The following is a 17,058-nucleotide window of genomic DNA, read 5'->3' on the forward strand; positions in this document are numbered from 1 at the left end:
ATTTTCTTGTGCCAAATACTCGATTAAGTTGGACTTGCAAAAGAGGAAAACCTGTCGAGGGTGTTGGCAGTGGATTACTCTGATGCTTAAGTTAGTAATGTTTGAGACATGAAATAGAATTGATTTGAGCAAAAGTTTTGAGTTAGGAGCCTAAAGTCTATTTTACCTTGCTTGGACTTCGCTTTTATAGTGGTTCCGAAGTAACTATCTTCGTATCATGTTCTAGCTTTTCCGTGTGAGTACCTCCCATGATGGCTTAGGCTTATGCACCCTGCAGCACCCATTATTTCATAAGTTAAAAGTATATTCCATGTAGTGGATTTAAGCATGGTCATTATCCTTGGAGCACACTTTATTGGCATAGGAGTGGATCTCCTACCACTTTGGTACGATAGGACTAGGACAAGAGATCGGTTTCGGGCTTTTGTATGCAGGCTTTGTGGGTCGTGTGGGTTTGTCGGCCCAATTTTTAATAGTTACCCCCTCATTCCCTTATCCGATGTGACTAGTTGTATTACAGAAATTTTTTTAAAGAAAAATCAAGTGAGCTAATTGTAAGGTGAAAAAATGGAAATGACCTAAACCGCACACTTTTAAAAAGTTTTTGGAGGTACATACAATTGCCAACTCGAAATGTTAGAGGATGTTCATGTGGAAATCGTAAAAAGGTTGCAAATGAATCATTTGATGCCAACCCCCACATCGACACATTAAATACAAGTATGAGTTGAAAAATCCAAGGGTTAACACATTTTATTTTTTGACCAGAAACCATATAGCTTATGCCCAATGGCTAAAACACAATTACAAAATAAACTAGGCCATTCCAATAGGTTCCAAGTGCCTTTATAAATGGACCACACACATAGAATATTGTAAAATGTCAAAGTCATGAAGCTCCCACGTCTTACCACGCCCTTCATTTTGCAAATATACTATGACAATTATTGTTGTCAAGACATAAGACATGACATTATAGTCTACCATTTGATCAAGCACTTTCCTTGAATCAATGCACACCTGACACTTACATCAAACCCAAAACTCTCTAGGGTAAATTTAAATATTTAACCATTGTTTTAACATTCCATGCCTTCAAATCTTTCAAAGAAACAACTGCTCAAATAGTTTGTTGGCTTCCATATTCAAGAATAAGAGTTCATGAATGTCAACAATATTATCTCCAAATGACAAGGACTAGTCCCATCCAATATGTGATATTCACAAAGCAACATATTACTAGTGGAGAATGAAGAATAGCAACATAACTTCTCAAACTTAAAAACCAATTTTATTGGTCAATTATGAGAAAATAGAATCGAACATGAAAACATTATGTAATAAGGAGATATATCTTTAAAAAAAAAAAAAAAAAAACTCTTATTTGTTACACAGAAATTTTAAATTTGCATTTAAAATTGAGATGATTGACTTGATTCATTTGATTCATTCAAATTCTCACCACCATTTGTCATGGTATCTAGTGATGATAGGAAAGGCTTGGAAGGCATTTGTAAGCATTCAACTTCTCCTTCAAGCATGTGCACAACTTTGTTCATTGAAGGGCGATCACTAGGCTTCATTTGTATACACCATAATGCAACAATGATCATCTTCTTGCTTATTTTCTTTTCCTCCTCTGTGGCATTTTCCATTTCAATGTCATTTCCGTCGTGCAATTGGTCATAGACCCAAGTAGGGAAGTATATTTGGCTTGAGTGTTCTGCAAATGCATTTAAGTTCTTTCTTCTACCAGCCATTTCCATCAATAACATTCCAAAACTATAAACATCAGCTTTGTATGAAACTCCTCCAATGTTTTTGTAGAACAACTCAGGAGCCATGTATCCTAATGTCCCTCTTGCAGCAGTCAAAGAAACAATGCTGTCATTTACTGGATACAATTTTGCTAGTCCAAAGTCAGAAACCTTGGGAGTAAAATTCTCATCAAGAAGAATGTTGTGAGGCTTGATATCAAAATGTAAAATCTGCATGTCACATCCTTGATGTAAATATTCAATCCCACGAGCCACTCCTAGAGCTATATCATACATTTGATTATAGCTTAGGAGTGTGCATTCTTCTGACAAAAATATAAATTTATTCAGAGAACCATTAGGCATTAACTCATATACTAGAGCCCGTTTTGATCTTTCAACACAAAAACCAATGAGTTGCACTACATTAACATGGTGAATCCTTCCAATGGTTGCAACTTCGCTTATAAAATCTTGTCCATTAGCTTTGGACTTACCTAACATCTTTATAGCCACATGGCGACCACTTCGAAGCGTTCCTTTAAATACAGTGCCATAGCCTCCTTCGCCCAATTTATCCTTGAAATTTTTGGTAATCTTTCTAATTTCAGAATAAGAGTACCTTATTGGCACGAGGTTATTGTGACTTTGTAGAAATTCTTCAACAACATCATACATTGATAAATGCCTCCTCTTCCATTTATATATCAAGAATGCAATCACAAATGGAGTCCCCAGTATCATTTTTGCTGCTGCATGGAGCACTCCTATGGAAGAACATCACCAAAATGGATTGTAAGCCAACACATGTTGCATTGCTGTAAATCTTTATTATTATTATTATTATTATTATTATTATTTTGTATAGTTAAAGCTCACCTAATTGCCTTTTAAAGCCTAGTAATTAAGTACAATACTTGTTATCTTTTATGGGTAGTAATTTATTTTTTCATTTTGGCAAATTCATGCTTTACATCCTAAAGAATGATATGCGAAAAAGGAAAACAAAAATTTAAAAAGATCGAAGGAGAGAAGGTTCTTACCCCAGTTGATGGTCATATACACTAGAAACCCAATTGTAAGAACTGCAAAAATTATGAAAAGAAAATTTAACTAATTAATGAAATTGCATAAAAAAATCTCACCTAGGGCCATGCTTAAGAAGAAATAAAAGCAACACAATCCAGCATTTATGTGTCCAGGCTTTCAATTAGATTGAGCTCGATTCTATACTTCTCAACGACCTTGAGCTAATTAAATATGTAGCAGTTGATGCATTATTTACTTATCGAGGCTTGTAAACAAGCTATCCATACTAACAGTGTATTCAGGATTGCGTTGGAAAATAAAACTTTTATCTATAAAAAAAATTAAAAAAAAGCAAAAAAGTCAAAGAAATGCTTCTTAAGTTTTTTTACCAATTTTTGCTTGGCACAATTTTTTATATACTAAAACCAAATTTTAAATTCCTTAATGGAATCTCAAACATACTCTAACCCTCTTTAGCTCTCTTATCAAGCAAACATTGGCCTGGAGAAGGCAACTTAATTAAGCTATTTTTCATTTTCCTCATTAGTTCATAATTAATCTAAATAAAACCTAAAAGTTTGAGACCATCCATTTTGATCCCCAAGCACAAAATGGATAATCGATCAAATATTTCTACGTAATTGTGTCATTAAATACTATGTATCTTGCGAATAACTTTTTGAGATTGAAGACTCACCTCCGTTATAAGATATTCGTCCTCGTAATAAGTTGAATGGTACTGTTTTGACAAAGAAAAGAATAACATGTATCAGTGTTTGGAAACAAAATTAAAACTTAGTATTTCTTTTAAATTTGAAACTATAGTATTTGTCTTTTTTATTTTTATTTTATGTAAACATAGTAATAATATCACATTATAAAAAAGAAAAAATCATTAATTAATCGAAAAGGTAACTTGAATAATTTTAAAAGTCTATGACCTAATAAAATTGTAGGGAAAAGTCCACATAACCCCCTCAAACTACCACTCAATTGACAATGTCCCCCTCAAACTTTCAATTGTGACAATGTCCCCCCAAACTACCAAAAATTGTCAATGTTCCCCCTAATGACGAAATTACCCTTAGTAAAATTAAAAACTAAAAAACTAAAACTTCTAGAAAAACCCTAAAACTAACAAACAAAAAAAAAATCCAAACATTGGTCATTTTTTTTTTTTAAATCAATTTTATAAGAAAAAAATTTAAAAAAATTCGATTTTTTTTTTTTATAAAAATTGAAAATTTTCGTTTTTTTTTAAAAAAATTTTTGTTTTATAATTTTATTTAAATACAAATATACGTTTAAAAAAAATAAAATTTTCGTTTAATAAAATGAAATTTTTTGTTTTTTAAAACTAAATTAAAAAAAAAAAAGAGAAAAAATAAAAATTTCCGTTTTAAAAAAACATTAAAAATTTTTGTTTAAAAAAAAAAAAATTTTAATATTATTTTTAAATTAAAACTTTTCGTTTTTAAAAAAAATCAATTTTTTTTTTTTGAATTTATAAGGGTATTTTTGTCTTATTGAGAAATCTATATGGGCATTTTTGTCTTATTGCTAGTCTTGGGGGAGCCATTGACAATGTTGTGGTAGTTTTGAGGGGACATTGTCACAATTGAAAGTTTGGGGGGGACATTGTCAATTGGGAGGGTGGTAGTTTGAGGGGGTATGTGAACTTTACCCAAAATTGTATAAACAACTTTCGGCTTGGGCCATGCTAAACAATAAATATAAATAACTCTGGAAAAAGTACATATGCACCACTCATGAAACATGCATCAGTGTTTGGAAACACGGAATTAAAACTTAACATTTATTTTAAAGTTGAAAATAGAGTATTTGTTGTATTTTTTTTTTTTATAATGCAAACTTCAGCAATAACATCACATTGCAAGGGAAGGAAAAAAAAATAATCAAAATCAAAAGAGATAAATACGTTCTTACCGTCTATCAATCTATCTAGTTGTCTTGTTATCCCCCTCATATCTACAACATGGACAAAAAAAAAAATCATTAATTAATCGAAAAGGTAACTTGAATAATTTTAAAAGTCTATGACCTAATAAAATTGCATAAACAACTTTTGGCTTGGGCCATGCTCAACAATAAACATAAATAACTTTATACACCTCTAGACTTTAGGTAGCTTAGAATTGGAAAAAGTACGTACATATACACTCATGAAACTATTACGTACTTTATTGTTAATGATTCCTCTCAAATTATAAATCGAGTCAACTTAAAAAATAAAAAATAAAAATCAATGTTCTCCTAAACAACCAAAAATATCATTCCCAAATAAATTATACATATAAATTTTTTTTAAAAAAAAAATGCAAAACCCAACACTAAACCTATCAAACACGTACGTCCTTTTTTATGCCAAACTCGCCTACGTCTCGAGTCAAAGAAGTCAAGGAAAGAAACTTAAGCTATTTTTCATTTTCCTCATTATTTCATAATTAATCTACATAAAACCTAAAAGTTTGAGACCAGCCATTTTGATCCCCAAGCACAAAATGGATAATCGATCAAATATTTCTATGTAATTGTCTCATTAAATACTATGTATCTGCTTGCAAATAACTTTTTGATCGAGATTGAAGCCTTACATTTGGACTCATATATTTCTCCTCGAGATTGTCCTGTTTTGACAAAGAAAAGAATAACATGTATCAGTGTTGGAAAACAAAATTAAAACTCAGTATTTCTTCTAAATTTGAAAGTATAGTATTTGTCTTTTTTATTTTTATTTTATGTAAACATAGTAATAATATCACATTGCGCGCAATGAATAATCCGTTTATAACAAAAGGAAAAAAGAAAAAAAGAAGAAGAAAGAAATCAAAATCAAAAGAGAGAGATAATATCACTTACTTGACCACGTTGGTTGTCCGAGTATTCCCAGAATAACTACAAGATGAAAAGAAAAAATCAATAATTAATAAATAAATAAAAAGGTAACTTAAACCTTACTTTTGTATATATATCCTTTAGTCGTTGAGATTGAAATCTTACTTCTTCTGTATATCTTCTCTAGAATACCAATCCTTTCTGTGACAAAGAAAAGAATAACGTACGTCAGCGTTTATGGGGTGAGAAATCCAAGAATTAAGTAAAGAGAGAAAAATAAATTTAATGTTTTATGTACGCACCATTTTCACGCCAGGAAAGGTCAAAATCCCATACTAATTCTGTACAGGAAATATTGAAGTCTTGAATACCACTCATGAACGCCCATGATGAGAGAGATATTTGGTCTACTTGGCACAAGTCCCCCAAATACACTGCAGGAACCGAGAATAGAACATATCTATACCTTTTGGGAGAATACATTCCATCATCCTCATCATCCTTAACGCAAGCAGAAATGTTAAAATGATACGGAAAATTCACTGGCTTTTCACAGTTGACGAATACCAGTTGATCACTCGAGTAAGGACTATATGGATCCCCTGAACTGAAATTAGTTGCGTCTAGATGAAAACGAGGGATGAATGAGTAATTATGCTTTACAACACGTGGGTCGACAACTCGGATGCTGTCATCGAAGTAATCGATCAGTCGTACGTAGTATCTTCCACCGTATAACTGCAACACTGTTTGGTTGTTCTCGCATGAGAGAGTATACCTTGGATCGCCACAGTTTTTTGGATCGCTGGTTAATCGAAACGGATAGCTTATGTTACGGATATTGCCGCAGGAAGAAGCAGGACAGTGATGATCAGGCTTAGCACTAGTACTGCAACTTTGATGAAGTAGTAGGACAACAACAACAATAAGGGCCGGGAGTACCATATTTCCTCTTGCCATGGAGAGAGATCTAGAGAGAGAGAGAGCCAGAGAAAGAGAGAGAGAGGGTTTCCACATTCAACCACAGCTAAAAGCCTTTTATAAATAACGTACATTTACAAGGCGTAAGCACTTACGTCATATAGATATTTGAAAAATAGGCATTTTATAAATTAAAAAGAAAGAAGAGGGCATTTGCGGTAACAATGGGAGTGAGATGGACTTAAAAGTTAAAATAAGCCACTGACGTCCATGTCCTTGAGAAGTTCACCCGAAATTTCCTTGAACACAGTGAGAGGCAATCACTGGAGAAATCCAAACTATTTAAGAGGCTGAGAAGCAATATTGCTGAGAGCAGAGATAGATATTTGCTTAGAAATGGTAATCTCATACTTGCTCTTGTTTCTTGCTTTCAACATAGTCGACGTTGGAGAAGGCCAAATTGTGTGCGCTAATGAATCACGGTGTGGAGGCCATGGCCCAGCCATCCGATTTCCTTTCCAACTTAACACCCAGCCAAATGACTCTGGGTATCCTGGGTTTACTCTCTCCTGCATTGATAGAAGACATACGGTTCTCGAGCTGCCCATCTCAGTGAAGCTTTTTGTCAAACATATTGACTACAAATCTCAGGTAATTCAATTGTATGATCCTGATAATTGCTTTCCAAGCCAGCTTCGGTGGCTCAATTTGTCTTCCACTCCTTTCCGATTCAAAGTCGAAGACCCTTATAATTATGGCCAACAAGACCCTGATTATGGCCTTTATAAATATGCCTTATTCAATTGTTCCCCAAGATCAGAAAATATGGATTACCATCTAATCTCTTGTCTTAGCGACCATACCTACCAAGTTTATCCTGCGACTGACATCACGGCGTCCCTCGTATCATGTACAAAGATGTATAATCTTGTATCAATTCCAGACGGTATAATACGGCATCATGACAAATTTGTCCAACTGAAGTGGTCCACTCCAGCGTGCAGAGACTGTGAAATGATCAAAGGCAAGAGATGTGTGAGGAGTAATAGCAATGGATCAGAAACTCATCAGTGCATTTCTATTTCTACACATACTCATGGTATTCTATCTATCCAATTCATTTCATCAACCTTTCTCCAATTAACTTAGTTGTCCGTTTATTTATGTTTTGAAATGTATATTAATGAAAAGCTGAATGTGTTAAATCTTTGATAGGTACATTATCAAAGTCAGCCATTGTTGGTGAGTCATCTATTTTGGATGGGTATTTGAAATTCTTCTTCTTGTGGACATGGAAGTTATTGATACATGAATGTTTATGGTGCAGGTGTCATCTTAGGGTCATTTCTACTGCCATGTGTCTTTGGTCTCTACTGTTTTTATTCTTATGATAAAGTAGAAAAAGAACATCAAGCGAAGGTTGAAAAGTTTTTGGAGGATTACATAAATTTCAGACCTACAAGATACTCATACGCCGATATTAAAAGGATTACAAATCAATTTAGTGAGAAGTTAGGCGAAGGAGCATATGGAACAGTATTCAAAGGAAAGCTTTCCAATGAAATTCATGTTGCAGTGAAGATCCTTAACTCTTCTATGGGAAATGGAGAAGAATTCATAAATGAAGTAGGAACAATGGGTACGATCCATCATGTTAACGTGGTTCGCTTGGTTGGGTTTTGCGCTGATGGATTTAGACGTGCTCTAGTTTGTGAGTTCTTACCAAATGATTCTCTAGAGAAGTTCATATCTTCAACAGCCACCAAGAACCGTATTCTTAATTGGGATAAGTTGCAAGATATTGCTATTGGCGTAGCAAAAGGAATTGAATATCTTCATCAAGGGTGCAACCAACGAATCCTCCATTTTGATATCAAACCTGGTAATGTTTTGCTAGACCAAGACTTCAATCCAAAAATTTCTGATTTTGGTCTTGCCAAGTTGTGTTCAAAGGATCAAAGTGCAGTTTCCATGACCACAGCTAGGGGGACTATAGGTTACATTGCACCTGAAGTGTTCTCTAGAAATTTTGGAAATGTGTCTTCAAAAGCAGATGTTTATAGCTTTGGAATGTTGTTACTTGAAATAGTTGGAGGGAGGAAAAATGTTGACGTTACAGTTGAGAACACTAGCAAAGTCTACTTTCCAGAATGGATCTACAATCTCTTAGAGCAAAAGGAAGACATACGAATCTATGTTGAAGATGATGGAGATTCTAAAATTGCAATGAAACTTGCAATTGTAGGAATCTGGTGCATCCAGTGGCACCCAGTGGATCGTCCTTCCATGAAAAATGTGGTTCAAATGTTGGAAGGAAAAGAAGATAAATTAACTATGCCTCCTAATCCATTTACCTCTGCAGGCTACATAAAAACTAATGCAAATACACCTATGAAACGTCAAAATCTTGAGTTGGAGGTCATTCCAGAATTAGAATAACTGTATGTGAATTTGGCATATGTAATAACTTTGTAAGTTGCAATAATCTTGTAGTCTTAGAACTTATTTAACCTTTTAGTCAATGTTGGCACTTCAAGTTTTTTCTTATATCAATGTATAACCGATTCGAGGATTATAAAAAAGTACGCGCTATATTTGTTTTCTTCTTACCTTTTTGTTCTTTTAGCCCCTTTTTTCCTGTTTCACTTGTCAGTGTCTAGGGTTGTTATGTAATCTAAAGAATTAATTTGTTTTTAGTTGCAACGTAGGCAAGTTCGATAGCCACAAAAATGGAGCATGCATCTTAATAAGAACACATTACGGATTTAAGGCAAACTATATATTTATATAACACATTGAGTACTCAACTGTTATTTAATTTGTCTCTCATTTTTAACTTATGCATGTATTGAGGACTATCAATTATCTACTTTGAGATGAGTTTAACTTCTACCATTTTATAGCATGATCCAATAACATCTCGTCACATTAAATTGAAAGACCAAAATAATTTAAGTTGAAAACACCATATTACTCCAAACCCATCGTCCAAAAATTGAACATACGATTTGCCTCATCAAAATGATTTTTGAGATGATGATGGTACTGAATGAAATTGCTAGCAATCTGCACTTCTTTTGCCCGAATTTTTTGATTAGTAGTAGTGTTAATTAGTAACAAATAAGTCCTAAAGTAATGTTCTTTTCTTGGATTTATTGAATTTCAAATAAGTCCTAAAAAGTAAGCTCAATCAGCTGAGGATTACGTTTTATGAAATAAATATCACTAGTTCGAATCTCCGTCCCCTCTTCCTCTTGTGCGAACATGTAAAAAATAAGATAAGATCGGAATCGAAAGAATGAATGAAAAAGTAGTAATTAAGTAAAAAATAGATGTTGATCCGAGACTTGAGGTCCATGAATGTGGTCTTCATTTCCTGGTGAAATGGTGGGGCACCATGCCTGTGAGCTTCACCCGCAGCTCCGCTACGAATTGAATGCAGATCTATGACAACCCAAGTGGTTGATATGCACAGACCTGTGATAGGCCTACCGCAGCTAGCATGGTGCGATGGGCACCAACTTTTGCACACATATGGGTTAAATGGGGATATATATATATATATATATATATATATATATATATATATATATCAGTGCTTCGAGAGTGGTGTGACCGCCCCTCGTTCTAGGGCGACCAGTAACCCTTAAGTTTAACAATTTTTATTTTTTTATTTTTAGGGTTGAGGGGTTGGAAAAAAAATAAAGATAAAAATGTTTTTTCTTTTTCATTATCTTTTTTTTAAAAAAAAAAAAAAAAAATTGTGTCTATCCCTTAAAAAAATAGCTATTCTTCTAATTTTTTTTGGAGGAATAGGTACTCATTTTTGTAAGAGAATAGTTATTTTCATGTGAATAACTATTTCTAAGAGTAAGTTCTCACCAAACAATAAAATGGCTACTCTAATTCCATTCAAAGGGTCTATTTTACCGACAAAACATGACCTTAGAATTTGAATGGTACATTTGCTATTACATTTACTCATTTAGTATCCAAGCCACATACATTATCTTAAATGGGACTGTCAAGAGCCTAGAATGATCGCCCTCTCTAATTAACTTGAGAGATTTAGAAAATTCATTTAATGCTCTTAATTGCTTGATTTTAGAATTTCAACTAATGTAAACCAGATAACTTATTAGATATTATATGGTTTAAATGAACTGGAGATGATCATGTTCCAACTAATGCGGAAATAGATTTTTTCCAGTCCATTTAATAATGGAGAATATCTAGTTAAAGGCTAAAATTTCTTTTTAGAAATCCTAAGGCTCTAAATGGGACACTTGTCCCACTACAATAATAATAATAAAATATCATTTATAGTTTTTTTTTTTAAAAAAATAATAATAAAAAAGATAAGGGGTGGTTGGCCACCCCATTTTTGCCATAGGGGGTGGCTAGCCACCCTCATGTGCCAAAAAAAAAAAAAAATTATGGATTTGCCTTGGGGTGGTTTTGGCCACCCCTAGGGCAAAAATGGGGTGACCAGCCACCCTAGATCTTTTTTCTTTTTTTTTTCTCGGCCCTTGGGGTTGGCCAGCAACCACTTTTATTATTATTATTATTATTATTTTGTTTTTTAATTTTTCTAAACCATAAATGATATTTTATTATTATTTCAGTAGTGGGATATGTGTCCCATTTGAGGTCTTAGGATTTTTGAAAAGAAATTTTAGCCTTTAACTGAATATTTTTCAGTTCTAAATAGACTGAAGAGGATCTGTTTCCAACTAATGCATTGGAATAGGATCATCTCTAATCCAAAATGGACTGGAGAATATCCAGTTCATGGCTAGGGATTTCTTATTAGAAATCCTAAAGCCACAAATAGGACACATGTCCACTAACCAGATTTAAATAAAAATAAAAATAAAAATAAAAATAAAAAAATAAAATATTAAGGGGTGGTCCGGCCACCCCAATTTGGGGCTGGGTTGGCTTCGGCCAACCCATGGCCCTTGGGGGTGGCCGGGGGGCCAAATCTAAAAAAAAAAAAAATTTGTTTGGCCCTTGGGGGTGGCCGGACTACTCCCAATGATCCTCTCTAGTCCATTTTGGACTGGAGAACATTCAGTTCATGGATAAGATTTTTTTTTAGAAATCCTAAAGCCACAAATGAGATATATGTTCCACTAACAAAAAATAATAAAAGAAAAAAAAATAAATAAGGGGTGGTTGGCCACCCCATTGGGGGTGGCCGGACCACCCCAATATTCCTCCAATATAAAATATCTAGTTCATTTGCACATATGAACATTAATGAAGTTAGGTTAGTATTAATTGAAATTGAGTGACATACAATTTAAGAGAATGATTAATTACTTAAAATTTGAGATTCTCATGTTATAAAATCGTTGTCCTTTATTTTAAATCTAATGATCTATAAAATACCAGCTACTTTTGTATAATCGAAGAATTAAATTTTAATTTTAAATTAGCTTTTGTTTTATTGAGATTTAAATAATTTTATTGACTATTCAGTTTAAAATGAAGGGCTACAATTTTATAACGTGAAAATTTTTGATTTTAAGTAATGGGAAGAGATATCAACCCAGGGCAATTCAAAAAAATTAGTTTGTGCATTAAAAGCAATTCAAAGAAAGAGAACGGAAACAGAATTCAAAAAAATTGGTGTGTGCATTAAAAGCAACTTAAAGAAAGAGAAGGGAAACAACATTGATTCACATTTTAATTAAATAAAACATAACAACATTCAATGAAATACAACAGCGTTGGTTGACTCAATTGAATGCACACACCAGTTTCATGTTTAGAATTTATTGCATTTAATTGAATGAACAACCTATAAATGACATATACTGAGAGTACATGTGAAATAGTTCGAAATTAGAAGAATTTTACAAAAAAAATTGAATGGATTGAAAGAAGAGGGGATTAAAGAGATGGAATAGCATCTCTCAATTTTAAATGAATTAGATAATATTCTATTAGCTATAATGGATGAATATTTTTCTTTTTTTACTTTTTAAAAACACAAAATTAAAATACTCTTTCACTATAATTAGTATAACTAATTAGATCACCTAGTCGGAAGTTGTCTGATTTACTTGTTAGACTATTTAAATTTATAAAAATTCAAATGTATATTTAGTTGGATTGCGATTATTTAGAATTAGATCTGTTTCGTGTAAACTGATTTAAGACATGGGTAGCTTAAATACAAAATAAAAATAAAAAATAACTAGAAACAAAAAATTTAGCTGTAAAAGTTAAGCTCCGACATCAATCTACTATATCCTCGACCCGAAATTTAGATGATTTTTAGATTCCCAATAATCTAAAAACATTATTAAATGATTTTTATTTATATAGCAAATTAAAACAAAATTAAAAATTAAAAACAATTTTACCTTTTGTACTACTTATTGGTGGTAGGCCTCGACAACTTTTTCTTCAAATCAATCAACTAACAAGTTATGAGACTTGTCACACCAATACAACTAATAAGTTGCTGGCATTACAAAGACAGAAGGCGTGTTTTAAGATTGAACTCTTTTGTATCATGTGAAATTTTCATACATCAGAGAAAAAGGAGAACCAGGAGACAAAGAAAAGAAGCAGTTGAAAAAAGATGATGCATGATAATCACTTTAGGAGCCATCCTCTAGACAACTAGTCAACTATATTTTGTTATATGCATGATGTTCTTAGAAAATAATGGCATTTGTTCCTTATTAAGTAAGACTGACCTTTATAAATAATTTTAATAAGCGTCAATTGCAAATTAATTAGCTGTTTAAAAGTGATGGCACCTACTGACTAATGTTTTTTTTAAAATAAAAAATAAAAATAAAAATAATTGCCGTTCTCTCACTATTTTAGCATTGAATACTTATCCTCATCATATTATCTCCAATTAAAATAATTAAAAAAAAAAAAAAAAAAGTTTTGAGTAGAAGTGTGGATTCCTATCTCGTCAGCCTCAGGTCCAAAGGTAACCGAAACACCAAATCTAGTAAGCTAGCTAGTGAGTTCTTTAGTTCAGCTTGAATTTCAACGTCCACAAACGCCAACCCGACGCCAAGCTCAAGCCCAATTTCACTTGTTGGTTATTAAGAAAATGATATCTAATAAACTGGCAAGCGGCATGTATTTATTTATTTATTTGTTTTTTCGGTTTTAAGGTAGACAGCTATTTGCTTATCTACAAAATGATAAAAAAAAAAAAAGAAAAAAAAAAAGAGATTAATGCCACTCTTCACCAATTCAAGGATTATAAAAAAGTCAATTATTAGTTTCTTGGGTTGTCATATAATCTAAGGGGTGAGGATACTCCATTTCCAGTTGATTTTTCTAGTCAATAGCCAAGTAGCCAAGTACTTCACGTGATGCATGCTGGCTTATTCAATCTGTATGAGTTTCTTGATATCTGAGGATATGAATTTTCTCATTTTGGCCTGGGGTGGTGGTCCACAACTTTTTCTTCAATCAACTAATATTTCTCACACCATTTATTACAACTAAATAAGTTGCTGATATTTCAAAGACAGAAAGCGTGTTCCAAGACTTGACTCTTTTGTCTCGTAGAATTTACTACGAGACAAAGAAAAGAAGCAACTAAGAAAGGAGGATACATGATGACTGTAGTAATAGATGACAAAACTTTAACTGGACTTTTTGTATCACGTGAACTTTTCATACCATCCAAAGAAATATCACTTTATGATCCACTCAGAAATAGATGACTATAAGACCAAAAAAACAAAAAAAACGTAAAAAAAAAAGAAGACAAAGTTACTTTGAGAATTACATGTTAATTTTCACATTTGTTTTGATTCTTATGGTCAATAAATGTCCGAGAGTGTAAAGCTCAATTGACAACAATAATTTGATAGTCTTCAAGAAAAGAGCATAATATATATATATAAACTGTGGCTTTTAGAAAATAATAATGTAAAAAATAAGATAAGAATAAATAAAAAAGTAGTAATTGAGTAGAAAATAGATGTTGATCCGAGACTTGAGGTCCATGAATGTGGTCTTCATTTCCTGGTGAAATGGTGGGCCACCATGCCTGTGAGCTTCACCTGCAGCTCCGCTACAAATTGAATGCAGATCTATGACAACCCACGTGGTTGAAATGCACAGACCTGTGATGGGACTGCCCAGCTAGCATGGTGCGATGGGCACCAACTTTTGCACACTATGTACGGTAGTTCAGCCATATGGGTTAAAAACGAAGTCTACGGGGGTGTTTGTTAAACACCCCACCACTGTGCATTTTCCATGGTACTGTTCATGAAAAAATGAATAAAAAAAATAATAATAATGATTGGTATGGAAAAATGAAAAAGTAGTATTGAAAAATAAAAAATTTTGTTTTGTAGTGATTTTTTTATTTGAATAGTAATAAAAAGTAAATGATGTGATATAAAAAGTGAATGATTTGATATAAAAGTGAGAATATTTTTTTTGAAAAAAATGAAGTGAATAGTGTGGTGGAGAATGGATAGTGCCAAGGAATTTAACAAACAAGCCCTACCAGTCCTTTGGGAGCGGTGTGACCGCCCCTCGTTCAAAGGCGACCAGTCACCTTTAAGTTTAACAATTTTTTTATTTTTATTTTTAGGGTTGAGGGGTTGAAAAAAAAATAAAGATAAAAATGTTTTTTCTTTTTTCTTTTTATTTATTTTTTTAAATTGTGTCTATTCCTTAAAAAAATAGCTATCCTTCTAATTTTTTTGAGGAATAGGTATTCATTTTCATAAAAGAAAAGTTATTATCAAGTGAGTAACTATTTCTAGAGTAATGATACAATGCACGCGGCGTGCGTGGCACGCCCACGCACGCCAGTGCAAAAATTTTTTTTTTTTTTTTTAAAAAAAATAATAAAATAATAATAAAAAAAAAATTTGTGCCTGGCGTGCATCACTGTTGATGCACGCCAGGCGTGCTTTCCATCAATACTCCTATTTCTAAGAATAAGTTCTCATCAAACAATAAAACGGTTACTTTAATTCTATTCCAAAGGTCGATTCTGACAAAACATGACCTTAGAATTTGAATGGTACATTTGCCATTACATTTACTCATTTAGTATCCAAGCTACATACATTATCTTAAATGGGACTGTCAAGAGCCTAGAATGATCACCCTCTCTAATTAATTTGAGAGATTTAGAAAATTCATTTAATGCTCTTAATTGCTTGATTTTAGAATTTCAACTAATGTAAACCAGATAACTTACTGGATATTATCTGGTTTATATGAACCGGAGAGGATCATGTTCTAACTAATGCGGAAACGGATCATTTCCAGTCCATTTAATAATATAGAATATCCAGTTAAAGGCTAAGATTTTTTTCTATAAATTTTAAGGCCCCAAATGGGACACTTGTCCCAGTACAATAATAATGATAATAAAATATCATTTATAGTTTAAAAAAAAATTAAAAACAAAACAATAAAAAAAATAAGGGATGGTTGGTCACTAACTAATATCCAGTTTATGGCTAGGATTTTTTCTTAGAAATTCTAAAGCCACAAATAGAACACTTGTCCACTAACTAAAAAAAATAATAAAATATTATTTTAGATTTAAATAAAAATAAAAAAAACAAAATAATAAAATATTAAGGAGTGGCCGAACCGCCTTAGTTTGGGGTTGGGTTGGCTTCGGCCACCCAAGGATCCTCTCTAGTCCATTTTAGACTGGAGAATATCCAGTTCATGGGTATAATTTATAAGAAGAGCCACAAATGAGACACATGTCCCACTAACAAAAAATAATAAAAATAATATAAAAAATAATAATAAAAAAATAAGGGGTGGTTGGTCACCCCATTGGGGGTGGTCAGACCACCACCAATATTCCTCCAATATAAAATATCAAGTTCATTTGCACAGATGAACATTAATGAAGTTAGGTTAGCATTAATTGAAATTGAGTGACATACAATTTAGGAGAAGGATTGAGATCCTTCCAATTATTCAAAATTGAAGATTCTTATGTTAAGAAATCGTTGTCCTTCATTTTAAATTTAATGGTCTATAAAATACCAACTATTTTTGTATAACCGAGAAATTAAATTTTGATTTTAATTAACTTTTATTTTACTGAGATTTAAATAATTTAATAAACCATTCAATTTAAAATAAAGAATCACAATTTTATAACATAAGAATTTTCAATTTTAAATAATTGAAAGAGATATCGATCCAGAGCAATTCAGAAAAATTAGTTTGTGCATTAAAAGCAATTCAAAGAAAGAGAACGGAAACAGAATTCAAAAAAATTGGTGCGAGCATTAAAAGCAACTTAAAGAAAGAGAACGGAAACAACATTGATTCACATTTTAATTAAATAAAACATAACAACATTCAATGAAATACAACAGCGTTGGTTGACTCAATTGAATGCACACACCAGTTTCATGTTTAGAATTTATTGCATTTAATTGAATGAACAACCTATAAATGACATATACTGAGAGCACATGTGAAATAGTTCGAAATTAGAAGAATTTTACAA

General features: G+C 32.4%; 2 protein-coding genes across 2 annotated transcripts; one reads left to right on the plus strand and one right to left on the minus strand.

Moving 5' to 3' along the window:
- Positions 1–1,075: 1,075 nt before the first annotated feature.
- LOC132167286 (rust resistance kinase Lr10-like) lies at positions 1,076–6,643 on the minus strand. Its single transcript, XM_088513736.1, has 8 exons — positions 5,945–6,643; positions 5,808–5,843; positions 5,667–5,702; positions 5,402–5,434; positions 4,734–4,775; positions 3,484–3,525; positions 2,801–2,842; positions 1,076–2,524 (listed from the first exon to the last, which is right to left on the minus strand). Exons 1-8 carry the CDS (start codon positions 6,600–6,602, stop codon positions 1,413–1,415), a joined length of 2,001 nt encoding a protein of 666 aa, XP_088369862.1. The 5' UTR covers positions 6,603–6,643; the 3' UTR covers positions 1,076–1,412.
- Positions 6,644–6,827: 184 nt separating this feature from the next.
- Positions 6,828–9,166, plus strand: LOC132189194 (rust resistance kinase Lr10). The gene is made up of 3 exons (XM_059603800.2): positions 6,828–7,662; positions 7,779–7,805; positions 7,891–9,166. Exons 1-3 carry the CDS (start codon positions 6,960–6,962, stop codon positions 9,000–9,002), a joined length of 1,842 nt encoding a protein of 613 aa, XP_059459783.2. The 5' UTR covers positions 6,828–6,959; the 3' UTR covers positions 9,003–9,166.
- Positions 9,167–17,058: the final 7,892 nt, after the last annotated feature.

Source organism: Corylus avellana, chromosome 2, assembly GCF_965113065.1.
Source record: "Corylus avellana chromosome 2, dhCorAvel1.hap1.2, whole genome shotgun sequence".
Taxonomy (NCBI): domain Eukaryota; kingdom Viridiplantae; phylum Streptophyta; class Magnoliopsida; order Fagales; family Betulaceae; genus Corylus; species Corylus avellana.